This window comes from Lepidothrix coronata, unplaced genomic scaffold (assembly GCF_001604755.1).
Source record: "Lepidothrix coronata isolate B3197 unplaced genomic scaffold, Lepidothrix_coronata-1.0 Scaffold107, whole genome shotgun sequence".
Classification (NCBI taxonomy): domain Eukaryota; kingdom Metazoa; phylum Chordata; class Aves; order Passeriformes; family Pipridae; genus Lepidothrix; species Lepidothrix coronata.
Genome location: NW_016690287.1, coordinates 3248415 through 3275277, shown reverse-complemented (window position 1 = coordinate 3275277; position 26863 = coordinate 3248415). Strand labels below are relative to the sequence as shown.

Sequence of the window (26863 nt, the reverse complement as noted above, 5' to 3'; positions counted from 1 at the left end):
TAGAACAGCCAATCCTGTTATATTTGTCTTTCTTATTACTGACTTGCCATGATAAATATGGAAAATTATATTTGGCTAGAAGGAGGCTGAGAAAGGGAACAGATGGCCACCGAAAGAATACTAGAGCAGCTAATAGTCACTGGCATATTTCCGGGGTGAAAATTTAAATCTGAAGCCAAGCGGAAGCATTATCCATTTTTTCCTGATCAGGGCACTGTGTATGGAACTGCTCCTGCTATGCTCTGACTAGATGAAGGTGGGCTTCCTGAAATGCCTTCGTTGAATGGAATAAACAACTTCTATCCTCCAGTTAACAGATCTTGCAGTTATGCTGACAGAAATAGTTGACAAGGTGGGGAAAATGTTTATGTTCCTACTGTGTTTTGAGTGAGTGAGAGTGTATTTGCTACAGCTTTTTAATGTATTGCATGATTGGACACCTATACTGCATTCTTTCCATGTATTCTACAGGCTTTATTCAGTTGTGAGAACAGAGAGAAGAGAATGCCTATTTAAATGAGGAGACAATGGAGTCTATATTTTATGTAGTTGTGTATTTTATAATTTCTAAAAGTTTAATGCATTTCTGTGGTTTCTGTGGTCAACGTAGTATTGAAAAAATCAGCTGATATTTTGGGAATGATGAAAATATATCGTGATTTCTGATTTTCCAGAATGCTATATGCTCAGCACATAGTCCTTATGACTGCAGACTAGGCAGTGAATGAGGACATTGTTCTTTTTGTTTTGTGATACCTGGAATTATCAAGGTGATCCATGATTTGAAGGGCTGGAATAGCAGGAGCTGATAGTTTGGAATTGAGGTGCAATGCTGGAGCTGTGGGACAGGTTGAGTGCCATGGGAGTAGGACGAACAGAATGAAATGGAGTGGAATAGTAACAGTTGCTGCAGTTTTTCTTTGAGGTGCATGTGCCAGAATTAAACCAGTCACAACAGCTCAGCTGTGGACCCTGTACCAGAAGTGCAGGATTTTGCTAAAGCAGTTCTAATGTGTCACCTGGATCAAGACCATCAAATAAGCCACTGTGTGGATTGATTGATCAATCCACCTGCTCCCCATTCAGCCACCAGCAGGCACAGATCAGTTTTTCTACAGAAAAAAATCTTATCCTATTTAACTATCTCGGGGAATTTTATGAGGGTTGATCAGTTATTGATTTTAAGATGTTTTGAATAAATTGCTCAAAGAGCAATGGAGAGCTATAAACCCTTAACAACCAGGTTTTGAGAAAGAGAGACAAAAAGAATCACAATTTTCCAGGATAAAAAAATCATGGCTTTTTTTGTCCCGGCTGATGGATAGCCGGATGGACTGATTTTGCTTTTGCAGTGTGAAAGGAGAAATCAAAATCTTGTTAATCTTTCCCCACTGAATTGAAATCAAATGGATTCCAAATTCTGGCAGCACATCTTGGAGCTCATTTGCCTGTTTCCTTAGCTCTTACTGGGCTTTAAAGACATTTGGTGAATTTTTCATGCTTCGTTAGTAAATATAATAATGATTAAAAATTTAACAATATTTTAGAAATGCTTAGCCTTTTAAAAGAAATAAATGCCATTTTGGAGTGAAGATTCTGCAGTCTGTACAGGTATGCAAAGTCCACTGTTTCTTTGGGTTTCAGTCACAGCTGTTTCTCTCTAAAATCCTGGCTTTATATTGAGTTGTAGTTACAAAAGCATGAAGTAGTTAAAAGAAACTGTCTCTAAATGAATTGGTATATTTTCATCAGCTCCAGAAACTGAAGATAAAAGCTAGATGAGAATAAAGTATGGATGAAGTGGGGGGAAAAGTACAACATGCACTAAAATTAATAGTCTTATTAAGAGCTATATTGATATACCTGGTAGAGTTCTGAATGTGCATGCCAGACTCACCTTCACAACATGCAATTCTTACTCGAAATGCAAGAAATGTAGTTTCCATGTGGAGTGTTTTTCAATAAAAATACTCTGGCACTAGGTTTTCCATAGGTCACCTCTAGAAATCCACCCAAGAATATTTGTTGTGCTAGGCTCTGGGACAGTCACACGTAGGATTGTAGAAGTCCAGTGGTTCTCTTCTGGATGTTGGTGATTCTGGGAATGTTTTGGATTTACAGCATATAATCCCTTACCCCTGGCAAGCTCATCTCCAGTTCCAAAAACGGGAATTACTGTGTCCTGCAAAGACAGGTCTCAGTACACATCCCTTTCCTTACGTTCTCCTCTGCTTCAGAGATACCCATGACCCTTTCTCTCAAGCTGTACCTAATTAGCATAATAAGGATCAAAGCTGTTCTCAGTTTGTTCTTAATCCTAAATTTACCCTCTAAGGTTGAGGAAGGACTTTTTTATTTGTGTTCAAATGAAAAGAAAGGACACGTGAACATCACAGTTATTCAAAAGGCAGTTTCCAGCTGCTCTGCCCAACTCGAGTGGTGTCTTCAGGGTTGATGGTGAGACAGTCAAAGGGCAGCATCTCCTTCATGGAGTTTTATCTCCATATTTAGCTTGGAAATGTCTTCTGAAGGTCTCTAATCCAAACTTATATCCAAGGATGGATGTACCATCCGTCCTGAGCAACCTGCTGGACTGAGTCCAGTGGAGGGATGCCAAGATGATGAGGGATGGAGCACCTCTGCTAGGAGGAAAGACACAAAGAATTGGAATTGTTCAGTTTGGAGAAGAGAAGGCTCCAGGCTGACCTAATTTCAGCTTTTCAGTACCTGAAGGGAGCCCACAAGAAAGATGGAGAGAGACTATTTCCAAGGGCCTGGAGTGACAGGATGGGGGGCAATGGCTTCAAACTGACAGAGAGGAGGTTTAGACTGGATATTGGGAAGAAATTCTTCCCTGTGAGGGTGGGGAGGCCCTGGCATAGGTTGCCTAGAGAAGTTGTGGATGCCTGAACCCAGGGGCTCTGAGCAACCTGATCTAGTGGAAGGTGTCCCTGCCCATGGCAGGGGGTTGGAACGAGATGATCTTTAAGCTCCCTTCCAACCCAAACTCATTCTATGATTTAATGATTCAATGATTCTATGATTTTATTCCTATCTATATATATAAAAGTGATCCCCTGGCATTGACAGTGGCACTGGATAGGCTAAAAGTCATTGCAAGGAGCAAAGACTTTATCAGCAGCAGGTACTCTGCCCGTTTAAGGCTGTGTGACAGGCACAGGCCCTGGAAGGCCTGGCTGCAAAACAAATAAAGAAAAATACCATGCTGCTTCATTCAAGTATTTTTAATCTGCAGCTCACATCCACAAGATAATTTTGACTGCGTATTTGTTCTCTTGAAACTCTAGAGTTCCTCTGTTTCTCAAGAAAATGTTGCTGTTCTACAACTTCTGTAGTGGAACTGGTGTGTCTATTTGCATAAAGGTGATTTTTTTTTTCACTATGAATAGAATGACAATGTGTCTCAAAGTCCAAGGGACAGGAGAGTACTTTTATTAAAACACAATAAGGTTCACTACAGCCTATAGAGCAGAGCTCCAAACTGCTTTAGCCACAGAGTTTTCAGTATCTAAATTATCACAAGACTTTTCAGTATCTAAATTATTGTAAAGATTTCTGCATTTCATTGCAGTTTGCTATTGGACAGAAATGTGCAATGCTACTTATCATATTTATTAAAAAACTACTGAAAGCACCAGCAAAATCTTAAAAATGCTGAGCTGCTTAGCACTTTCCCCATGGCTTTGGTTTTTTGTATCTGTTGCTAATAATATCTGTCCATTGGAACCAGTAGAGTTTTTCCCATATATTTCAGTAAATTTAAACATTGATTTGTGTTTAAATCACGAGCTGAATCAGTTTAATTCTGCTGTTAACAGTGGATGAGCTCACAATCTACCTTGTGGAGCAATTTAAAGTTGTCCTTCCAAGAGGACTCACTGCCAGCTTTTGAGGACATATTTAGGGATGGGAAGGGCCCCCTTCCCCTTCACTGACCACATGAGCATATCAAACCTTCTGAGAGGAATAATAACAAAGCAAGCTGTCTCTGCACCTGCCCACAAAACAGCTGCTCAACTGGGAGAGGAATTGCTAGACCATAATGTGTCTTCAGCAGCTTTTGTGGTCCTCTCTCCTACACTGGCACAGGCATTGTCACAAAGGAGGGAAACATGGAAACCATACTGAGATTTCATGACTTTTTTTTTTCCAGAACAGTTTTTTATTAAAGCATCACTTCATGTTTGCAGTCTTCCCACGTGGATGCTTTTTCTCAGTCTCAACTGGCTGTTCAAGAGAGAGATCAGCTGGGATCTAACAGAGTCTTCCATCAGGTATGTGACTCTTCAACTGACTTCAAAAATATCTGAGTGCTTGTTTTCTAAGAAACCCCTTATAATAAAGGAATATGAGCAGAGACAAATCCTCTATTCCCTGCTTTCTTCCATTTCCACCGTATGACTGTCTCAAGTGCCTGCAACTATTTTGGTTTTGCTGGGTTCAGTAGCATTTGAGGCATTTCTTCTGCCAAATCACTTTGGTTTCCTGAAGCTTTCAGAAAAAGTCCACCAGGATCTAAGTTCTATGGTTTTAAAGACTTATCCATGGTATTGGAATAAAACACTTTCTCACTGAAGTTGATTGGATTGAGAGCTTTGTTTCTTTGCTTTTTCAGGAAAGATCAAACCTCACCTTTGTTGTCAAAGCTTGAAAAACCTGTTTCTATCCTTGCCCAATGACAAAAATTTCATAGGTTTATAAGGGTTGTAGCCTCAGCTCCCTGGACCTTTTTCTGCATTTCACAGTGCAGAGTTGATCTACTTCAAATAATTTTTTAATCATTTACCAAAGAAGTAGTCTACCTCAAAAATTCTCTTTGCTGCTAAAAGTGGGATTTCTCTGACTTTATATATTCAAGGGTATTGGAGGTTCTAACATTCATAAAACTGTGCCCTTAAACGGCTGGCTTTAAATAATGAGTGGCATAGAAGTGTTTTGCAAAAAACAAATGGGAGAGGTTAGGAAAGGCTGATAATTCTGGATTATTCCAATGGATACAAGCACACATGGAGGTGTTCTTGTGAGGAAGCTCATGCCCTAAAATGTGCCAGGCTGCCCAATTGCCCGGACAATCTCCTCCTGCCATTTGGTACAACCGGGAGCTGCCAGAGCACATGTGCTCGTTTCCCCTTTGCCATTAGGTGTCAGGAGCGAACTACAGACGTTTCCCAAGGTTGAAACCCCTCTGCTTTTTGTAGGTGTGACACAGAATTGCTTTGCTAGGTCGTTATATATATATTTACTTCTGCTTTCCGTTTAGAGAGTCAGCCGTGGTGTTCTCTCCCTCTCACATCTGGAAGGTCAAGCAAAGCATGACTTGGCTGCAGACTCTGCAAACCCTCCCCCCTTCGAGGGCAGCCTGCCTCAAATAGCAAATAAGAGCTTGCAGAGTGTCCTCTCCTCTCTTCAGGTGAGTTATAAAGCTCTTGGACATCTTATGTTGGCCTGGTTAAACAGCCTCTCTCTAAGGACCACTGGGAGTGTCAGTGGCAAAGTGTCACAAGAGCGCTGGTGTGGGGGAACAGAGAAATCATTTAGTGTCAGTTTTTGCTCCAGTTTCTCTTTTCAGCCAGAGTTAAAAAGGGAAAAAAGAAAGTAAGAACTGTAAACAGTCATCCAGAAAGTAAAAAGTCAAACCAGCACGGCTGTCTATAATGTCAGATATTTTAAAGGACACCCAACAGGAAGGTTCTGAGATCATCTGCACTTTCACCATTCCTTTTTTCTCCTTGTTTTTCACAAATCCTGTGTCCGTCCTGTCTGTACTCTTCTTCCTTTGCTGCTTCTCTCCCCAGCAAATCAGGGGCTTGCACTACTCATCACCACTACCTTTTTTACCTTTCTTTTCCAAAGGAGTCTCTTTGTTAAGAGTTTTGACAGATTCTATGGGGCTATGATGTGAAGTCTTTTCAAATCTCTTTCACTGGAAGTCCCCACATAAAGCATTTTGTTTGGGAGGTCAAGAGTCTTATCAAATACTTTGAGTTTCAAATTGGCAGGTTGCTCCTACTAAAAATTATTTCATTTGGTTAGGGGCAGTTATTTCAATTGTGTCATTGGGCAAAGCTACAAGACACAAAATAGCATAAAGGGGAACAGGTTAGTCTTCAAAATAATTTAAATTTTTTTTTAAAGCTTAATTCTGTGCCCTTCCTAAATCAAATCTGCACTCAACTTCTGCAAAACTGAATGATTAACCTTTGCATGCGGAAACAAACCATCCCTCCATTTTATTTGCTGTGAAAAGATTGGAGCCAAGCATTTTACAGAGGGGATTGTATTATTATTATTATTCTTTAAATGGAATTTATGGACTTCATATAAGAAGTTGTGTAAATACCAGTAAGAAAGCCTTTTTCCTTGGCTTAGAAATGCCAGGGGACAGTAAACATTTTAGTCTGGATGGCATGATTATGTGCTTTCTGTTTTGGGGACCTTCTTTGTTTACCCTTCCTTAGAAATAACACAGCATTGCTGAATTAAGGGAGTGTGTGTTGGAAAGGGGAGAGGGGAGTTTTTAAGATGCAGCTCAGCAGGATAAAAATACCTGCCTCAGCACAGACCTGAGCTGTCCAGGTGTTGCCTTGCTTTTGTACCAGTTAATACTGAAAAAAAAAAAAAAAAATAGGAAAATTAGAGACAAGTACGGAAAGACGATTTCATTTTGAAAAAAAAAAACCAAAACATTTTTGCTTGCGCACACTTTTAACTCAAAACTCACCAGCATCAAGATGCACAAATTAAAGTGGTACCAGTCAGGACTTCTCTCAAGGACACAGGGGCCCAGGATTGCCCACTGGTTAGTCCGTATCACATCACTTGCATTCTTGTCTTGGCAACCATGTGCTGGTTATTGAATACATCTTTTGTACCCTTCTGACACTGAGATAGGCTGATCTTTTTTATCTCCATCCCGTCCCATTTGTATGAGTCATCAGGACTTTCTCAAGGGATGACAAATAGTAAAAAAAAATTAAGGAATAATTTAGGTTGGGAGATATCTAGCCCAACCTCCCACTACAAGCAGATCAAACTTGGAGAAGGTTACTGAGGGCCTTGACCAGCTTGTCTCTGAATATTTCAAAGGTTGGAGAGTCCGTAGCTTCTCAGAGCAACCTGTTGCAATAGTGAACCACTCTCACGGTAAAAAAATATTTCTCCTAATATCTAATCAGCTTTTCCTGTATGGCAACTTGTATTGGTTAGACACATACCTTGTCCTAGAACTGTGCACCCGAGAAGGGTTTGGCTTTGCTTTCCCTGTACCATCCTGTCAAGTGTCTCGACAGCAGTGAGGTCCCTCCTGAAGCTTCCTCTTCTGCAGGGTGGACAGATGTATTTCTTGCAGCCTCTCCTTGTACATCCTGTGCTCCAGGCTCCTGACCATCTCCTGAATTCACTCCAGTTGGTCAATGTCTTTCTTGTACTGGGAAACCCCAGACTAGACACAATGCTCCCACTGTGATCTCACAAATGCTGAATAGAGGGGGAGATCACTTCTCCCACCCTGCTGCTGGCTGTTCTCTTGGTTGTTGTATTCAACCTGGAATCTGTTTGGCCTTCTTTTCTACCTCATGCTCAGGTTGTTGTCAAGCCCTTCCCTGCAAAACTGCATCCAGTCAGTTGCCCACCAGCCTGTCCCGTTGCATGAATATATTCCTTTCCAGGTGCAGGACTTAGCATTTGTCTTCATTCAACCTTAGAAAATGCCTGTAGCCCTCTTTTCCAGGCTGCTGAAATCCCTCTGGATGACAGGCCTGCTATGGTCTGCATATTTGAGAGGGTAAACTCATCCATGGTCCAGGTTATTAATAAAGACACTGCACTGCCTTCACTATTGATCCCTGAGGAGTTTCACTACTAACCAATTGCCACTGACCACAGTCCTTGGAACCTGACCTTCCAGCTTATTTTCCATTCACATTATGATCCATTTATCCAGTTCATCTCTCACATTTCGGGCTTCACATTCACAGTGGGAGATGGTGTCACAGGCCCTGCTCAAGTCAAAGCCTACCATGTCCACTGCTTTTCTCCCATTGTCCAAGCCAGTCACTTCATCAGAGAAAACAATCAAATTGTTCAGACACCATTTTTCGGCAAATCCATACTGGCTGTTCCAAATCAACTTCCTGTCTCTCATTTGGCTGGAAATGGTTTCCATGAGGAATTGTCCCATAGCCCTCCAAGTGACTGAGGTAAGGGTGACCAGCCTGTAGTTCCCTAAAGTCTTCTTCTTGCCTTTTTTAAGGTAGGTGTGATGTTTGCCTTTTCCAAATGGTCAGGAACTGCTCCTGATTGCCAAGGACCTCCAAAGATGATACAGACCTGCCTTGCAATGACACTGGCCAGCCCCTTCCACACCCTCAGGCACATCCCACCTGGTCCTGCAGACATAGGTATCTCCAGCTACTTAAGTGCTCCCTGATTATCTTCCTCCACTTTGTTACACAAACTGCTTCTATACTCAGGGACCTGGGAGGCCAGAGGGCAAAAATTCCCAATGAAAAGCATTGAGTACCTTGTTCTTTCCCAAATCCTTGGTCACTAGGACCCATATTCCACTGGGCAGTAGGTTCACATTTCCCTTAGCCTGTGTTTTTTTGCTGGTGATGTACTGCAATTCCAGCTAAGCTTTGACTTTCCCAATCCTGCCTGCATGTTCAGCTGGTGCCTTTTGCATGTTGCCCAGATAACCCATCCCTGTTCCCACCTTTTTTCTCTCCTTCCTGTGTTTGCCCTTGGTCAGAAGTTCCCTTTCCATCCCTGCTGGCCTTCAGCAATGTCTGTGCAACTTTCTGCCTGTTAGAATGGACCCTTCTTGTGCCTTGAGGAGATTGACTTTGAAGAGCAATGAGCTCTACTAATTTCCCTTGCCCTCCAGGGCAGTCTTCCATGGGTTTATGATGAGGAGATCCCTGAACAAGCCATAAGGTGCTTTCTTGAAGCACTGGGTTTGTAATTCTGTTTGTCTGTCTCACTTCTCTGATGATTTTAAACTCCACAATCACAAAGTCACTGCAGTCAAAGCTGCCCTTTCTTTGACCTTCACATCCTCAACCAGCTGTGTCTTGTATGTGAGTAACTCGTCCAGCAGCTCATCTCAGGTCACCTGCATTAAGAACACGGTCCAAAAATCTCCCAGAATGATTTTGCACATCAGTACGTACTGGGGTGACTGAATTACTATGTAAGCCTTTAGGTTATGATGACTCTTCCCTGCTGTGCCTCATTAAAACCCTCCTTCACTAAGCCAGCAAAGCTCTTTGCAGACACTCTTGCTCTGCTTCATCAGATCAATTCTGTTTCTGCTCAGACATTCTTGTTCTTTGTCCTATATCCATAGAATGTATCCATCCATCCTCCCTGTATCTTCAGCTAAGTATGGATCCACTGGATGCATCTCCAGCTGAGTCTTCTCCCTTTAGTGAAGGAATTGAAGAGACCATGACCTGGACCCCCATATCCAGCATCCTTGTCCCAGACTCTTCTATCTGCTTATCTGGTGCTCTTTTATCCCCTTCATCTCTTCATGGCTCAATCCTGTAGTCTGTTCTTTGTTTTCCCATTCTGGGAGTCCTGAGAACCTGTGTGTGCTGGGATCTTGGTCACCTGCTGATACAGGTGACATCCGTATGTCCTTTCTTCTGCAATTTCTTCTAGCACTTCTGCCCTCACACATTCCTTTATTTATAGAGATTTATCTTTCCATGGTCTAATACCCTCTAGTGCTATTGGCAGGATTCACTCTCTGGGTAAGCAGGACATTCTGGTCCCCAGGCTTTCTTGTTCTGTCTCAGCACAAAATTTGCAGAGAGATTACTCAACAAATTCAAAATAAATATCTTGCAGCTTTGTCTTTGGGAATATATATTTTCTAATTTTTTTTTTTTTCTCAGCAGGAAAATGGACCTCAAGGCAATTTTTCCCAGTTTAGCCTTCCAGACAGTCTTCCTGAAAGTGACACTAGAGCCCAGACAAAACCATCAGAACTGGAAAGCACCAGCAACGGGGTCAAACTGCCTATGACAGCTTCAGGTAGAATATAACGGGACATGCTAAAAAAACTGGAGTGACAGGGAGTGTGTGCAATCAGGATACTCAGGGAGTAGAGGTTCCATGAGAAATGGTTACTGGAATGTTTAACAAACAATTTGGAGCACGAGGAATATGGATGGGCTCAGAGACTTCTAAATATGTGCACAATAAGAGAATGAATAGGCTAACACAAATATAGGAGAGAATTATGAATTATACAAAAGAATGTATATTTGTGTAAGAGTAGGTCATGGAGGTGACAGCAATATTCTATTACAGTGATAAAACTTTTTCCCACTTGCTGGTGGCTGTGTCCCACTTTATTGGTGTGGGCTAAACTGCATTTTGGGAGTTCTCAGTTCTAGAAAGTTTCTGGCAGAGATAATCTACTTTTAGAAGGAGTCTAAGAAAAAAAAGTAGTGGCCTTTTGCTTTGAAATGGTTTAGCAGCCCTGCATTACTGGATGAAGATCTGCCACTGTTTAACAAAACACCCACACATGCATGCAACATGTTGATTTATAATGCTCCTGTCTGAATATATATCCACATTTAAATGATATAAGTGGAGGTGTTAGGGCAGCTGAAATGATTCCATGCAGGAAGAATCAGAAGTAGGAGAACCAGATTTGGTCTCCATGTAATCCCTAATGCATGTGAACTTGATATTTTTTATCAGAAAAACAAGCACTTGAAAGCTTTGGTAAATTAAACCTTACTGCCATTTTATAAATATGACAATCAAACCATTAAAAACATATCTTTTTTATGCAAGCTACGAAGCTTGATGAATCTGACAGGCAACAGATGGGATTTTCAAAAACACCTAAGCACATAACTTCCCTCAGAATCAAGTAGTTTTTACCTAAGCTCTCTAAAAGTCTTGCTGACAAATGAGGAATGCTTTACTGAACGTAATATTTTTAGTAAAAAAACAAATAAAAATTATATATAAATTTGTACAAAATTGTAGAATGTTTGTTGGAAGGGACCTCTAACAGCTTTTCTCAGCATCCTGCTCAAAGTGGTGTGCTCTGCTGTAAAATGTTCCACTGTAAAAGCAATTTGCAATTGGGTTTCTGACATTTTATTGATTTTTGCTTTTACATTCTTGTTTTCTGATTTAGAAGCCTTGAAAAATTTTAGAAACCAGTTAACAGTCTATGAGCAAAAAGAAATTTTCAATTATACAGAGCTATGGTTTCTTGGCCTGGAAGCTAAAAAGATTGAAGGTTTGCCTGAAACCCAGAATAATAATTGTTATGATGATGAGCATGGTTCCTACTTAAAGGTAAGTGGAAAAATCATGGTTTTTATTTTCAGCTCAATAAGTTTGTAGTGACTGTGTGCCAACTCTTAAGTGTTATATATGAGATAAATGTTGTTTCTAGAGGATAAATGTGAAAAAATCATTACCAATCACTTCAAAGCTCAGAGGAGAATCCACTTTGCATTGGACTATTGGAGCATCACTTGTGATTTTCTCATTAAACCCTTGTTTAATGTAGACTTCACTTGCTACTGGTCCATCATCTTTCATAGACAGCAAACTCCCACACACAGGAGCTACTTTTAAAGCCTGATCTTTGCTATGCTGTTTGAATCTGAACCCTTTTCTTTTCTTTCTGAAGGTTTTACATGACCACATTGCCTATCGATACGAAGTGTTGGAGGTCATTGGGAAAGGGTCCTTTGGGCAGGTGGCCAAATGCCTGGATCACAAAACCAATGAATTAGTGGCACTGAAAATAATAAGGAATAAGAAAAGGTGAGGTGTCCGTTGCCTTTAAAGCAGCACAATCGTCTGTGTTGTATATAGGCAGTGACAAACCACAGTGATGTGAGCAAAGCAAAATCAAACCTCCTATACAACAGGTTTTCATTAAATGCAGTGAGATCAGAGTGAAGAAAAGGGATGTCAGGGACTCAGAATTGGCCTAGACCCAGAGAAGACCCAGCCTACGAAAGCAAACACAGTTTTTCCAGGCTTACATGGAGGTCTCTATATCTGTGACACAGTTCACACACAGCCCAGGTAACCAGCCCTGAATGACTGAGAGCTGAGAACCTTCACTTCCCCTCAAGACCCCAAAACCACAGGAATATGCTGGGATGCTCCCCTCTCTCGCTTTAATATGAAAAATTCTACACCGTGGATCCTAAGCAACCTCTTCTTCTTATATGGCTGGTCACAAATTTTTTATTGATGTTACCTTGAACCAGAGTCAATGAAGCAGATGAGAATGATGCTGTTGACTCCAGCAACAGAGTTTTAGCTGTTCCATTTTCCCCCTTCAGTGAACACTAAATGTAAAGACACTCTTCAAAACTGACTGTCTGACTGTGCTAGGTGTGAAATATGGCCCTGTTCAAGTAAACAGAAGAGTTCTTATGGACTTTGAAAGCACCAGGATTTTATTTACTCTGGATGCTCATTTGAAACTTTTTCATTTAAGGGCTTTTTCAGACCAGTCAAAATAGCAGCCCTTAAGTGTTATGTAAGACTAGGAACCAGCAATAATGAGTCAAAATTACAGTAGTTATCAGGGGTAAATGACACATTTTTAATCATTGTCCCACATGCTGAGTTTACAGTAAGATTGTGGTGTTTGTAACATTTATATTTCTACAAATACTACACTGAGTTAATGTTATCATTCCTGTGTCACATGGTATTTCAGATTTCACAGCCAGGCTTTGGTGGAAGTGAAGATCCTAGATGCTCTCTTGAAGAAAGACAAAGATGATACTCACAACATCATCCACATGAAGGAATACTTCTACTTTCGCAACCACTTCTGTATTTCCTTTGAACTGCTGGGGTAAAGTACATTTTCCTTTACACACACCTTACAGAGCATTTTAGACCTTGTGCCTTACAAGCTTTAATTTCTATGTCTTCTTCTGAAGAACTGGCAGCTCTTCATGTTGCAAGAAAGGAATACTGAACACACACTGAGCCTTTTGATTACCCAAGGTGAACTGAAAAAGACTTCACACAGACAGTGACATGATACAATCCCTTATTTTCTGTGCTGTGTGTTGAAGTATTCTTCCCTGAAAGACCTCTGAGGAAAAGAGTAAAATGATGAGTTCAGGACTGGTAAACTTCAGGGTATATAAATATGAATAATATCAAATAATTTAAAAATAAAGCTCCTTCTTGCTTTTTGATGAACCTTTGCTGCAAGACACATCTTAGGAGGAATTTTGGAGAAATTTTAGAGAAGTCAGGTAATTTTAGTCATCAACCTCATTATAATGAGAGAATTAACCTGGAATTATGGAGGTTATCCACAGTTCCCCATCCCTTACAGTAGAGCCCTCATTTCTACATGTGTTACAGCCTTGATGAAGATTCAGCACCCTATGGATGGCTTGATCTCAAAGAAACCTAAATTAATTGTGTTGTTACATGTGAGTCTGTCACTTGGAGACACACGGGGTAAGAGTTGACTCCTCTCCAGAGAAGACACAGACCAGTCTTTTCAGAAAGCTGCTATGGAAACGCAGAGGAAAATATTCATGGGACAGACACTATGTTTAACTCTTTACAGAGGAGTTGAAGACTGGTTGTCATAGAAAAATGTTTGTATGGTAAAATTTTTATTGCCTTTAAAACATAGTGAAAAGCCTTTCATTTGTGATCTTCCTTCTCTGTCAAGTCCTGGCAAATTCAGATCCAAAGGAAAGGACCTTGGTTGAGGCCAGTGGGCACACAAGCAGGGAAGACAGAAAGCTGCAGTTGTTTATGTCCTTCCAGGCACGTGGGGTCGTGCTGAGGACACCTCCTGAGATCATATTGCTGAGGAAACACTGGTGCATCCCTTTAAGGGCCACCAGCCCTGTGGCCATTTCCTCTGAAAAATGATCACAGATTAAGCACTCAGTACTTCATAGAGTCATAGAATCCTAGAATGGTTTGGGTTGGAAGGGACCTTAAAGATCATCTTGTTCCAATCCCCCTGCCATGGGCAGGGACACCTTCCACTAGCCCAGGTTGCTCAGAGCACCATCCAACCTGGCCTTGGACACTTCCAGGGATGGGGCAGCCACAGCTTTTCTGGGCAACCTGTGCCAGGGCCTCACCTCCCTCACAGGGAAGACTTTCTTCCTAATATCCAATCTAAACCTCCCCTCTGTCAGTGTGAAGTTATTCCCCCTTCTCCTGTCACTCCAGGCCCTTGTGCATTCACATGCTGGCAGAAGTCAGCAAACTCATTTAAAGCCCCACTGGAAGGAGCTAAGATATGATGGTCACAGGAGGCATACAAAAACCTAACAAGACCTGAATTTATGAAGGAGTCTATCTAGAAATATTTACTGCTGATTAAAGATCTTTAGAGAAAGATGATTTACAGAAGGTACCACAGCAAAGAGAAATGAGGGTGAAAGGAGACTGAAGAAAATTTATTTCAGTTCCTGAATGTTCTTGGTGAAAATCAGCACAGCTGCACAACATAGCACAGAGTTTAGCAAGCAGGAAAGTTCACTGTGTTACGTAACCCGCCCCAGAAAAAGGGGAGGGGGGTAACCCAGGTTCTTATCAATAATTCCCTTGGGGTGGATTAGAGTGAAACAACACTGAATAATCGGTGTCTGAAGGTTTATTTTAACAATTTTGTATCAACAGGTATGCTAGCATTTTGGGTGTTGTCATATAACAATGTGACATAGAGATAACCTTTGGGGGGGAGGAGAAAATGCATAGGGGAGAGAAAGACAGGATAAGAGTAAGGGAGAGCAAGGAAAAAGAAAAGATGAGAGTGGAAAAAACATATATAGTCACTGCCCATGGGGTCCAGCGATGACACTTGCTAATCCTGAAAGTGATGGTCTCGATTTGCAGGCGGTGGGGGAGAAGAACAAAACCCAAACCCCCAAAGTCACCAGTCAATATATGTACCCTCAGCGTGCTTTTGCACCTCCCCTGAGGCAGGGAGCTGTTTCCATGGACTAGTGTCACCGGCCGTGCCATGAACCCCCAATATTTTTCCCGCCTTTCGTGATTAGCAATCACGATGGCAGAGTTGAGGGGCACAGCAACAAACATGGTAAACTCAGCTCTTCCTGCCTTTTCAGGGCTTGACACCTTCAGCACTGGAGGGAGGGATGGGCCCAACTGCCCATCAGAGGTATAATGCAAAAGTCAAAAGCCCGCAAAAGTCTCCTAGAATGCATAAATCATTAACCGTTTCAGTCTCTGACACACTGACAGTACATCTTCAGATGTGGGAGATGTTTGTGCATATTACATGCAGAACACATTCTCCAGAAGGAAAATAGTTGTCTTTTTCTTCTTCACGAGTCCTCCCTCATGTAAGAAGAAAAGCTAAATACCCTCTAAATGCAGTGGAAACTAATCATGCCTTAAAAATAAGTTTCCCTAATCTCTTTTCTGCCTTCTGTCTTCTGTTTCTTCCATCTCCACAGAATAAATTTGTATGAGCTGATCAAAAAGAACAACTTCCAAGGTTTCAGTCTGTCTTTAATCCGACACTTCACTCGGGGTGTGCTGAGATGTTTACAAGTGCTCTACCAGGAAAGAATCATTCACTGTGATCTGAAGCCTGTAAGTACAAGCATTTCATAACCTGTTTTTCTGTACAGAATACATTAGTTCATCTTACCTTTCTTTTTATTGAAGGAACTCTAAGAAGAATCCATAAAACCTGGCAGGATATTTGTACAGAAGCTATAATTTTTTCGTGTTAGTATTAGTACTACAGTTGGCTGATTTTTTCCATTGATTCAGTTCATTCACTGAAGTATTAGACAAGATTGTTTGGTAGCCAAAATGTATGCAAATATGAATCCAATTCAGGTAATGACATTTTGCTTAGAGAAAAAAAATACTTGTAAAATTAAGTGTTTTGCTATGAGGGACTTTGTAATGTTAATATTCACAAGGCAGCCTGTTATCCTGTAAAGTCTATTTAATTTCATATGCCTAACTATAAAATTAAGTAGCCTAGTAAATGACAAAGGAATTCTGTAGAACAGTATTTAGGGTATCTACCTGTTTCTGGAGGAACATCTGCCATCCAAATTCTGCAGCTGGATCTGCTAAGTATTCCTGCTACATGAAGCATTTCCATTCTCCTTAAGCCCCAACCGTAAATTTTTGCAATTTTCTGAGATTCCCGAAGTATTTTAACTTTATTTTCATTTCAGATAAATATTTCTCTTGATTTCATTTTCAAAGGGACAAATGAACCACTAAATCAATAAGCAAGCTCTCAAATAAAAATGCAAAGGATGAAGTTCTGTTCTCACTTTGCTTAACGTATCTGAATTCAGAATTCTGACAAGTCACATACTGTCTGTACCCATTGTCTTGCCAATATCTTTGCCAGATCAATCTGCAGTGAGAAGTGAGGGTTGCAAGATAACCGAAGTATCTGAATCAGAAACAATTAACCCAATGGAAATGTGTTTCCAGGTGGCCACTGAGAAGGACTGAGGTCAGCAACATCAATTAGTGTAGTCTGTATTTAAACAGAGTAACATTAGTGAAAATTTAGTGAGTTAAATAAAAGAGAATCTTCTTGTCACTCAACAATTGTACAGTTTTAAGAATTTAATTTACGTTGCCTGAAACTCACATCTGTTATCCCATCTGCCTCCTGTGATATTTCACAACATAAGGTAGAATACGGAATTTCTCTGGATTTAAAGCTAACTAATGACTGCTTCCAAAGCCTGGCTTTCCAGCTGATCAGCTCCCTGGAATTGTGAGGGATTCAATACTAGAGACAGAGTCTTACCATGAGCACAAAGGGATATTTATCTGCAGAAGGGGGATGCACCAAGAACCAAGAGCATCGGGGTAGTGGAATTCAGTCCTTGCCTTGACTTTCATCATTAGCAGCTTCTCCTTCCTGGCACATATCCTTTTGAGTTAATTAGCCAAGAAACCACTTTGTCATTATTTGGCACCCACCTGGGAACTGTTCAGGCCTTCAAAGCTTTGACATATAGTTGTTATAAAGGTTGATAAAGGCAGCCATCTCTCTTCTGACAAGTAGAGAAGAATGTATGATCAAAAGGGAAATCAAAGGAAATCCTTGATATAGATAGATTTTTTCAATTAGGTTAATATTCAACTCTGCAGGAGGAAGCTAATAGGTTATGTTTGCTCATCAGTGCAAATATTCTTGAGTTAGTGATTTGCATTGCTCATTTTCCAGTGTTCACTGACTTAATATGGTGTTAAAACCCTCTTTTCCCTGTGATTTTATTTTTAGGAGAACATTCTATTATACCACAACGGCCAAGGTTCAGTTAAAGTTATTGATTTTGGATCAAGCTGCTATGAAGACCAAAGAGGTTTGCAGAAAAGTCAAGTTGATGTAATTTTCTTAATAAGCTTTCTCAATTTTAAATGATGTAGTTAAACTTTGCTTGGGCTAATATATTGACCTATGCCCCTAATTAGAACCTAATGAACTGGTGGTTAAGCCACTGGTGATGGAATAAATACTGGTAGGAGACAAAAAAGACATTACCCTGCTTTTTCTTTGTCCCAAACCTGATCAGCTCCTCTACTCCTTTTGAAATCAGAATTGCACTTGCAAGAGTGGTTACTGAAACAGACCTATGATGATAATCCAAATATTTCACTTAACAGAAGTTTGTGAAGTACAGAGACTCTTTCTCAGTGAGATGGTTAAATTATAATTGGTACTTTTTATATAAATACAACAAGGGAAAGGAATGGGAACGGTGCTTTTAATTTAGAAAGTCTAAATTCAGTTTTGGGGTTTTTTCTATCAAAGATTTGAATAGAATGAGCAGGAGTTAACAAGAACTAAATCTGAAAAAGGAAATGAGTGTATAAAATTAACCTAATAATAAATCTCAACAGATTTACAATAGACATATTTGATTTACAATAAACACCTTGTAAAGTAAGAACGATATCATCATCAGGAAGAGAAGTAATATAATAAATAACAAATGAAACAAAAAAAACAAACCCCAAGAAGGACATCTGCATTGCATTTTATTAACTTAGAAAAACAAAACTAGTTTTAAATGGCTTAATTTTTTTTTCTTATAAAAGACTGATATTTAAGCTAAGCCAAACCTGCTAATCTATATTTTGGGATTCAGACTTTTAGATTTACATCCCAGTTTTGTAGGAGGGCATAATCCATTTAGGTTTGCCCATGTTTGAGAAGAATGTAGTCTGAGAGGCAGCCTGGAATATTTGCGGAGAGTAACAAACTGAAACACAAAATAAGTGAAACATGGAGAATGACTGAGGAGACTCTCAGCTGGAAAAAGAAAGGCAGGAATATAGACAAAGTGACTCTTAGATAGATAGGAATAAGAAAATAACAAAATTTATACACTTTAATCATGTTCAGTTGTCTGAATGTCGAGAGGTAGAAGAATTAGTTTACTCTCCAGTGAGTCTCAATCTTGGAATGAGATCCTTTGGGGCTATAATAGGAAATCAGAAGGCAGTAGAAGATAGGTCCTACTGTCAGTGAAACCAGTATTTCCTGCAGTGATAATGAAGACCTGTTGATTGATGCAAGGGGAAGACTTTCAAACAAGACAATGAACATGGAGCGAGCTGAATCATAGCATTATCAGAACAATTCCCAGATAGAACAGTGGAAAGCAAATCACCCATTAATTTTAGGATGGGATTAGAACAAGTTTTCAGAGCCTCTGTGAGCAATCCCTGGATAGAGCAGAGATATGATGCCTGAACGTGTATTTCACTCTTCTGTGATATCTGGAATCCACATTTCAATCCAAATTATGACATTTTGCTTCTTGTCCAATTTTCTGTTTTGGTCCAGTGTACACCTATGTCCAGAGCCGGTTTTATCGCTCACCCGAAGTGATTCTTGGTCATCCTTATGCTATGGCTGTTGATATGTGGAGCTTAGGCTGTATCATAGCAGAGCTTTACACAGGCTACCCACTGTTTCCAGGGGAAAATGAGGTTGACCAGCTTGCCTGCATCATGGAGGTAACCTTTGGGATTGTCTTTTGATTTCCATGCTCATTTGGTAAACTGCAATGCCAGCAACAAAGAGAAATCTCAAGACATAATGAAATATTGCTGTGGCCTGGCCTTTCAGATGGAGGTTTAATGCAGCCAGCTGGCTCTTTGAGAGGATGGGATCTAGCACAAACCTGATTTATTGGAACATTTCACGTGCCAAACACTGCTTTGTACACTCACTGTCTTGCTTCTGAAGGAAACATACTTTAATTCTGGACGGAGAAGTTAGGACAGAATAAGCATATCTAAGGTGAGGTAAAACCCATCCAAATTATTACAGGCCACTCTTCTCATAGAAATCAGATATGTGCTAGTCAAATCAGATGTCTTTTGTCCATAGTCCTGCTGAGAGAGATTTTTACTAGCAGTTGAGCAGTCAGCTGTGGCTCTGACTAGTAAACCTTGAAAACCTCAAAGCCTCGAGTATAAACACGCTGGGTGACCAGCACAACTGCTGCTCTACTCTCCTGGTGGAAAAACTGTTTCCTAATAGCCATTCTTCACTTCTCAAGTCACAGTTTGTGGCTGTTGCACCTTATATTGTCTGAAACTACCAAGGAGTTTGGCTCTATCATTTTTTGTAAATGTTTTCAAAGAGTTTTAAGAATGTACTGTGACATTTCCTACCTCGGATCACCTACACAGCGCAAATGCTAGAATGGGTGCAAAACTACCCACGAAAACAAGTTACTTAGTTACTCCATATGAATCCCTAAACTGCAGCCTGATGTGGAACTCAGCGCCAAGGTCTCATCCTTCTAGTGACACTTAGTTTGTACAAGTGTTTTCAAAGGCAGCATCTCTCCATGTGGCCTGCTACTGCAGTTGGCACCAAGAGAGATGTTTGTTCTTAGAGCCTTCTGTGGTGGTGAAGATCCCAGTGTCATCATTTATAAGATCATAGAATCACTGAATCATTAAGGTTGGAAAAGACCTCCAAGGTCATTGAATCCAACGTTTGTGCAGTCGCCATCTTGTCAACTAGACCAGAGCACTGAGTGTCACTTCCAGTTGTTTCTCGATCACCTCCAGGGATGGGGACTCCATCACCTCCCTGGGCAGCCCCTTCCAATGCTGGACAACCTCTCCATGAAGAAATTCTTCCTGATGTCCAACCCGAACCTCCCCTGGTGCAGCTTGAGGCCATTTCCTCTTGTCCTGTCCCTTGTTCCCTGGGAGCAGAGCCCAACCCCCACCTGGCTACAACCTCCTGTCAGGGAGTTGTAAAGAGTGAGAAGGTCTCCCCTGAGCCTCCTTTTCTCCAGGTTAAAGATCCCCAGCTCCCTCAGCTTGTTCTCATAGGACTGACTCTCCAGACCCTTCCCCAGCTCCACTCCCTTCTCTGGACATGCTCCAGCCCCTCAATGTCTTTCATGCAGTGAGGGGCCCAAAACTGGACAGAGGACTTAAAGTGTGGCCTCACCAGTACTCAGTAGAGGGGGACAATCACTGCCCTGGTCCTGCTATTTCTGATATAAAGATATGTACAGACAGCATTGAGAAATCCCTTAATTCCTTCCACAAAAATGGCACAAGAGGAAATGTTTTGTAGACATTTCACAGTCAGTTGAGACGTTCAACTTCTTTTCATAAGACTGGTAAAATACCACATCTCACCTGATGGTTTTTTAGTATCTTTATTAAATGAGGAGTAACTCTGTGAATTCATTTTCTGTGTTGAAGGTACTGGGTCTTCCACCAGCTGATTTGATTCAGGCTTCGTCAAGGAAGCGAACATTCTTTGGTAATTGCTTCTGATTGTTTGTCCTTGCTGGATCCCTCCCTGCTAATTAATCACTGGTTAATAGCACTGACAGAGAGCAGGGCCAGAGACCCTCTGCTACTTCTTAGCTGATTAAAACTCTTTCAGGAAGGGGTATTGAGGAGAAGCAAAAAGGTATCATGAGGCCTACGAATGAACCTGATGCTGTGCTCTTCAAGTCTGCTGGGCCTCTAATTGCCAAGGTGATAGGGAAGGGATTGGGAGATCCATTCCAGTCATACTCTTTAAAAATATTGTTGTTAAAAGTGGGCTTTGGGAACTTATTTATGTTGTTCGTTCCTCTGTGTATAATTTGGGTTTGGAAATTGCACGAAACAAACAAAGCAGCAAAGTGTAGGATGAAGTCCCCAGAATGTAACCAATACTGTTTGCCACAATGCTGGCAGACTATCAATCCAACAGGAAAAAACTTATTGGGATGGATATGGATACTGTTTTTGCAACTCCTTTAAACATTTAGAGAGGATTTTTATTGTAATTTATTTGAGCATGTCTTTATTTTTTTTAAGATTCCAAAGGTTTTCCTAAATCCGTCACTAACAGCAAGGGAAAAAAGAGATGCCCAGACTCCAAGGATCTAAGCACAGTGCTGAAAACCCACGATGCTGGTTTCTTGGACTTCCTGAAAGGATGCCTAATGTGAGTTCATACGATGTGAAACAGGCTAGTTTTAACTTTGCTTTCATTCTCTTGTACCTTAAAAATCTTTGTATCTCTTGGGGTGGTGTTTTTTGGGTTTTGGGGGTTTTTTTGGTTTTTGTTTTTTTTTTTTTTTTTTTTTTTTTTTTTTTTGGTGGAGTGTTTTTGTTTCTAGTTTGTTTTATTTCATTTCATTTCCCATATAGTAGTGCTTGTATATCCATTATTATTCACAGTTCATTGCAAATTATTGCACAGAAAGATATACTGGATTAGATTAAAGTATGAAAGAAACCTGACATGCAATCATAGACTCACAGCATGGTTTGGGTTGGAAGGGACCTTAAAGATCATCTCATTCCAACCCCCCTGCCATGGGCAGGGACACCTTTCACTATCCTAGGTTGCTTAAAGCCCTGTTCAACCTGGGGCTGTGAAACAAAACATCATCACACTTAAAAGCAGATCATCTTCTGATGCTGGAGACTAAACTCTAAAAGCAATGCTGTTTATCCACTGAGGCCTTTGTTTTAAATCCTTTGTGTTTTATTAGATAAAGGTGTATCTAGATAACACAGATAATGGCAATGCACTGGCCCAAGACAGTGTGTATCTGGAGATCAAAGTCTGGCTTTGTACTTAAATCTAACTCCTGCACCAGCAGGAAGAAAGTCTTCACACTTCCTCCAGTATGAATTATATTTGGTGCTGATTTAGCTGGTTTTGACTGGATTTTCTGTGCTAAGCCTTGGAAATGGCAGTGATACACTGTGGTATATGTATGAAAACAGCTCTTCTTTGAACATATTCTCACAAAGATCCCGCATCAGGTTCACCTGGGTGAGACGAGGCTCTTTTTAGTTCCAATACACTGTATGTCTTCCCCTTAGCCGAGGATAAAAAGGCAGAGTATACTCAGCCATGCCTCCACCCCATATGGTCCCATATATTTTCTAGTGTTACCTGGCACTTATGCAAGGTTAATATTTTATGTCTTCTTTAGCACTGGCTTTAAGTTTCTTTCAGCAGTTCAGTAGCACTTCCCTAAAGAAATCCTAAAGAAACTGCCAACTTGTGGTTACATGGGGGAAAAGATCATCCCACTCTGTTTCACAAGAAGGTTGCTTTTAATGTTCTCAGTTTGCTACGTCTCTATGAATCACTGATCCATTTTGGTTTGCTAGCTGAATCAGAGAGTTTAGAAAATAACTTTAGTGAAGCAAAAAACCAAACCTCAAACAGGTAATTTTGGGTCCCTACCCTAATAACACTGCATATTAAAAATGGTTTGATGCTGCAGAGGGTTTGATCAGCAAAGCACACAGCACTGAAGTAAGTTTTGAGGGATGGAGAAGATCATATAAGGTTTTTCCTTGTTTTCAGTATTATTTTGTTTCATTAAATGCCCTCATGACCAGACTTCCAGAAGACAAGACTGAATCTTCTAGCTTAAACTAATTTTCAGTTAGAAATCGTTCAATAACTATTTCTCTGCCACGGATTGAAGGTGGGAACCCGCCCTGCGCATGACCCCCGATGAAGCAATGAAACATTCCTGGATCCAGGAACCAAAAATATACCGAGCAAAGCAGAAAACACAGACCTTGAGGAAACTGAGTGATGGCTCTTTCTCCGCAGCAGAAAAGAAAAAGGAGAATATTCGTAAGCATGTTCTTCCTGGAGAACTAAGCGCATTTATATCAGTGTTTGGGATTGCCTTGCATTTGGTATCATCTGTTAAATGAGGTGATAATGGATGGTGACTGAAATGTGGTGGGTGAAGGCCCTATTTCTCACTTGTGTAGAGCTGCATTCCAGATGTTTTAGAGCAACTGCCAACAAGAAGGCTGGAAGTGCTAAAGATCCACCTTTTACTTACTGAGAGCAAAATACTTATGGTATCTGACATCACACTGTAGTGTATTTCACTTCCAGGCAAAAGAATGCATCAATAGGGGTTTTAAGATACCAAGGAAAATTTCCACCTGATTTGTTGTGAATTTGTATCAATCATGTTTTTTAAGAGTCTGCAGTCTTACCCTATCCTTTTATTTGTTTGGTTTTTTTTATTGCAGAGAATATCTGGGAAGATCCATCTGATCAAGTGGAAAGTGAACTGGCAGAAAGACTGACTCCCTTCACAGACACAAGAGAAAGTGATGTGCAGAACACCAGGAAGCATGTTATCCCGGAGAAATATTTGGAAAACCAAATGGAAAGGCCTGTTCCATATGATCGAGCTGAAGACAGTGGTGAAACGGCTTTTCCAAAAACTTCTTTTTTTTTCCCACCAATTAAGTAGTGCACAGCACAAGCTATGACTGGCTCAGTTGCATACCTAGTATATTTTGTAGGTATTATTTGTACTCAGGAATATAAGCTATATCTGTCTGTACATGGGCTGTGCACATTGTAAGTATATTTAATGTTCTTTTCAGCCTGAAATCATCCAGCCAACCAAAACAGAATTTGAAAACCATTCCTTTTCCTCATCTACATTCTTGTGATCAGAGATTCTTCACAACCAGCAGCAATAAAATGGAGACTGTAGAGGTGGAGAGTGGCTTATTCTTGGTATTATAACAGACTTTTTGAATTTTATATTTTCCTGGATCTAAAAGAACAAATGTTTTGACTGGAGAATCTGAATCCTTTCACTTACATCAGCATATATCAGGAATAATTAATGGATAGATTATTGGATTTACTTATATATAAAAAATAAGAGAAATCAAACCCAGTGTATTCACTTTCCTCCTTCTCTATCTTCCTCTTTTCTATATTGCAGCTACTGCTTGGAAACCAGTTGTCACACCTTCCTAGCAGATTTAGAAATGTAAATTTAGCTCTATAGCAGCAACAAAGAAAAGTGATAATCTGAGCCCGTTTCTGTGGGGACTCCACTCAGTATTCACGTCAACAAGAAGAATGGATTAAAGCAAGATTTGGGGAAATTGTCCTTCACAGGAAGTTTAATTTCATACTATGAAAATAAAAAACTCAAACCAGATTTTTATGATCCCTATGACTTATCTGTTTAATTAATTTAAACATTTTGCTCTTTGAACAGTAGGCTGTCTTTTCATTGCATTTGTAAAGCACCCACCCCATTACAACTCCTATATTTACTGTAGCTTAGAGATAGTACTGCCATTTAAATGGAGATGATGAGAAAATTGCCCTACCAAATGCAGCTGCCACTTCAGCAGTGACATTGCAGTGATCCCAAGAGAAATAAGTGTTGGTAGGTGTTTGGAGTCACCATAAGAATAAACTCCCACAGGCTCTTTGAGCAAAAGGAAAACCCAAAGGATTTGGAAATGGTCCTCAAACACTTCTAATGTAACAGGAGTAAACAAATCATCTGACGGGGTAAGAGGTGACAGCACAACCAAAGGCCATTACTGACAAGCAGGCCAGCTTGCAGTGCCAGAATTATCTGTATCTCTGTCTTCCTTTGCAGCTGAACCCTCCCGGAAACTATAAAATACTGCCATTCTTCGCCAGAATGGTGTACTGGGAAAAGTGAGTTCTGTGATGCAGCGTGTTTTGGCACAGCGTAGCCGCAGTGGGTGTACTGCAAAGTGTGGACAGAACCCTCACCACATTTCAAAGAGAGTCCCACCCCTGGTGGGGGCTGAATGAAGGCATCAGACACGTCATCAGGCTTAGGGAATATTCAGATAGAGTTTTGCAGATATTTGGAAAACGCTTTATTTGCAAGTAACACAGAAGACAAGAAGCAAAAGGTTTATGATTAACTGGAAGGGTTCAAGGTGGGCTAGGAAAATAAGAATACTGATCCTAATATCAAATAACATAAAAAGTCAGATTCTTAGCCATTTGGAAGTATAATTTGTACTGTTTGGGCTCAGTTGCTACTCATTCTTCATCTGCTGTGTTACATTTCCTTCACTGCTTAGGCTGCTCCAAGTTAAAATATGTGATTCTCACAACTGTGCACTTGTGTATTTGTCTGTTCTGCCTCAGGGGCAAAGTTTGGGATTAAGTATATCAAGGTGCCCTTGACAGTATTGCTTAGTCCTAATGAAGCTGTAAACCCCATTTGATATATGGGCTTCTGCGCTGGAGCCACGTTTTCTTCATAATTACTACATTTCAACAGCTTTTTCTAGTAAGCAGCATCATATTACTTCTGATGGCATTTGCTGAAGGGCTTTTCAAGGCATTCAGTGTTGAGGGAAAAGTGACAAAGTCATCTGAGCCTGTAATTCGGTTTGATTATCCTTCTATTCACAGAAGGTAGATGGATAGCATTTCACTGTAGCTGCCATGTATTTACTGTCTTCCTTCCTGACCTGCTGTTCTACTTTGACTCCTTTAGCCTTCACGGTGAACACCATCTTCAAAATCTTTCCAATTAAGGGCTCTTTTGGATAGCTGTTGGAATTTTTTTTTTTTCAGCGATGACAGAAGTTAATAGAAATTACTTGGCAGAAAGATCCAGCCCAGAGATATCATCACTGCTTTCATATCCCTCTGCAGAAACCAGCAGATCCATCAGACACAGGTAGGATCTTCATCTCTGTGCTGTAAGAGGACAACCAACAAAATGTTGAGAAGAATCCTCTGACTCATGCTCAGCTTGAGGCCTACACAGACTACAGAGACAGTGCAAGACTCATAGCAAAAAGAAACACTGAATGATCAATTTATTGAAAAGCCCGATTCTCTATGATTTATTGCCATCTTTTAATCACATTTGCCAAGAAAATGAGATGGCTGCTCTTTTGTCCATCTCTGCACATTGCTCTGCCTACCTGGTCTAGTGGAAGGTGTCCCTGCCCATGGCAGGGGGTTGGAACGAGGTGATCTTTAAGGTCCCTTCCAACTCAAGCCACTCTGTGATTCTATGATTCTATCTTCCAGTTGCTGGGCACTTGACAGCACAGGTAATTGCTTTGGGGTGTAAGGTTAGAAAGGGTATCACAGTATGGAGAAGTTCTGGGAAACCATGTCCTTGTGTTGAAGAGAATTTGCAGGGATCGGCACTGTTGCAGCAGTGGGTATTTACAGGATGTCAGATACAGATATTTAGGAAATCAAGCTATGAGAACACAAAGGCTCGGTGACCAAGCTGTCAGAACACTTTTGTCTCTGAAACCTCATCAAGAAAATGTTTTTTTTTTGTAGAAAAATAGCCTTTCTGGAATTGAATGTTTTTTGCAATAACTGTACGTCACCCCTCCTCCTAGGGGCTGCCTAACTGCAATAAATCAAATGCACAGTCATTGCCAGAGCCCACACCAGACCATGGGGATTGTACTGGATCGTGAATTAATTCCTTTATTCAGAGTCAATAAAGATATCACCTGCAACCACCATCAAGAGGATGGT

The 26863-nt window shown here is 40.6% G+C and overlaps 1 protein-coding gene across 2 annotated transcripts; it reads left to right on the top strand.

Moving 5' to 3' along the window:
• DYRK4 (dual specificity tyrosine phosphorylation regulated kinase 4) lies at positions 1-24522 on the top strand. 2 transcript variants are annotated; one of them, XM_017824010.1, is made up of 14 exons: positions 1-352; positions 4212-4295; positions 5282-5431; positions 9924-10059; positions 11186-11349; positions 11690-11826; positions 12740-12880; positions 15492-15630; positions 17306-17387; positions 18875-19047; positions 20767-20827; positions 21376-21505; positions 23013-23167; positions 23581-24522. In XM_017824010.1, the coding sequence occupies exons 1-14, from the start codon at positions 329-331 to the stop codon at positions 23805-23807; spliced, it is 1803 nt and encodes a 600-aa protein (XP_017679499.1). In that variant the 5' UTR covers positions 1-328; the 3' UTR covers positions 23808-24522. The 2 variants fall into 2 exon arrangements, with proteins under 2 accessions (XP_017679499.1, XP_017679498.1); XM_017824009.1 differs by having other exon boundaries at positions 9921-10059.
• The last annotated feature ends 2341 nt before the right edge of the window (positions 24523-26863 follow it).

What these genes read in the sequence shown, in the direction of transcription:
- DYRK4 (XM_017824009.1), top strand. Translation starts at nt 329, where the DNA reads ATGCTGACAGAAATAGTTGACAAG. An exon ending in AGCATGGTTCCTACTTAAAG is followed by an intron (nt 11,350 to 11,689) that starts GTAAGTGGAAAA and finishes TTCTTTCTGAAG; the next exon opens with GTTTTACATGACCACATTGC. An exon ending in AAAGAAAAAGGAGAATATTC is followed by an intron (nt 23,168 to 23,580) that starts GTAAGCATGTTC and finishes TTTTTATTGCAG; the next exon opens with AGAATATCTGGGAAGATCCA.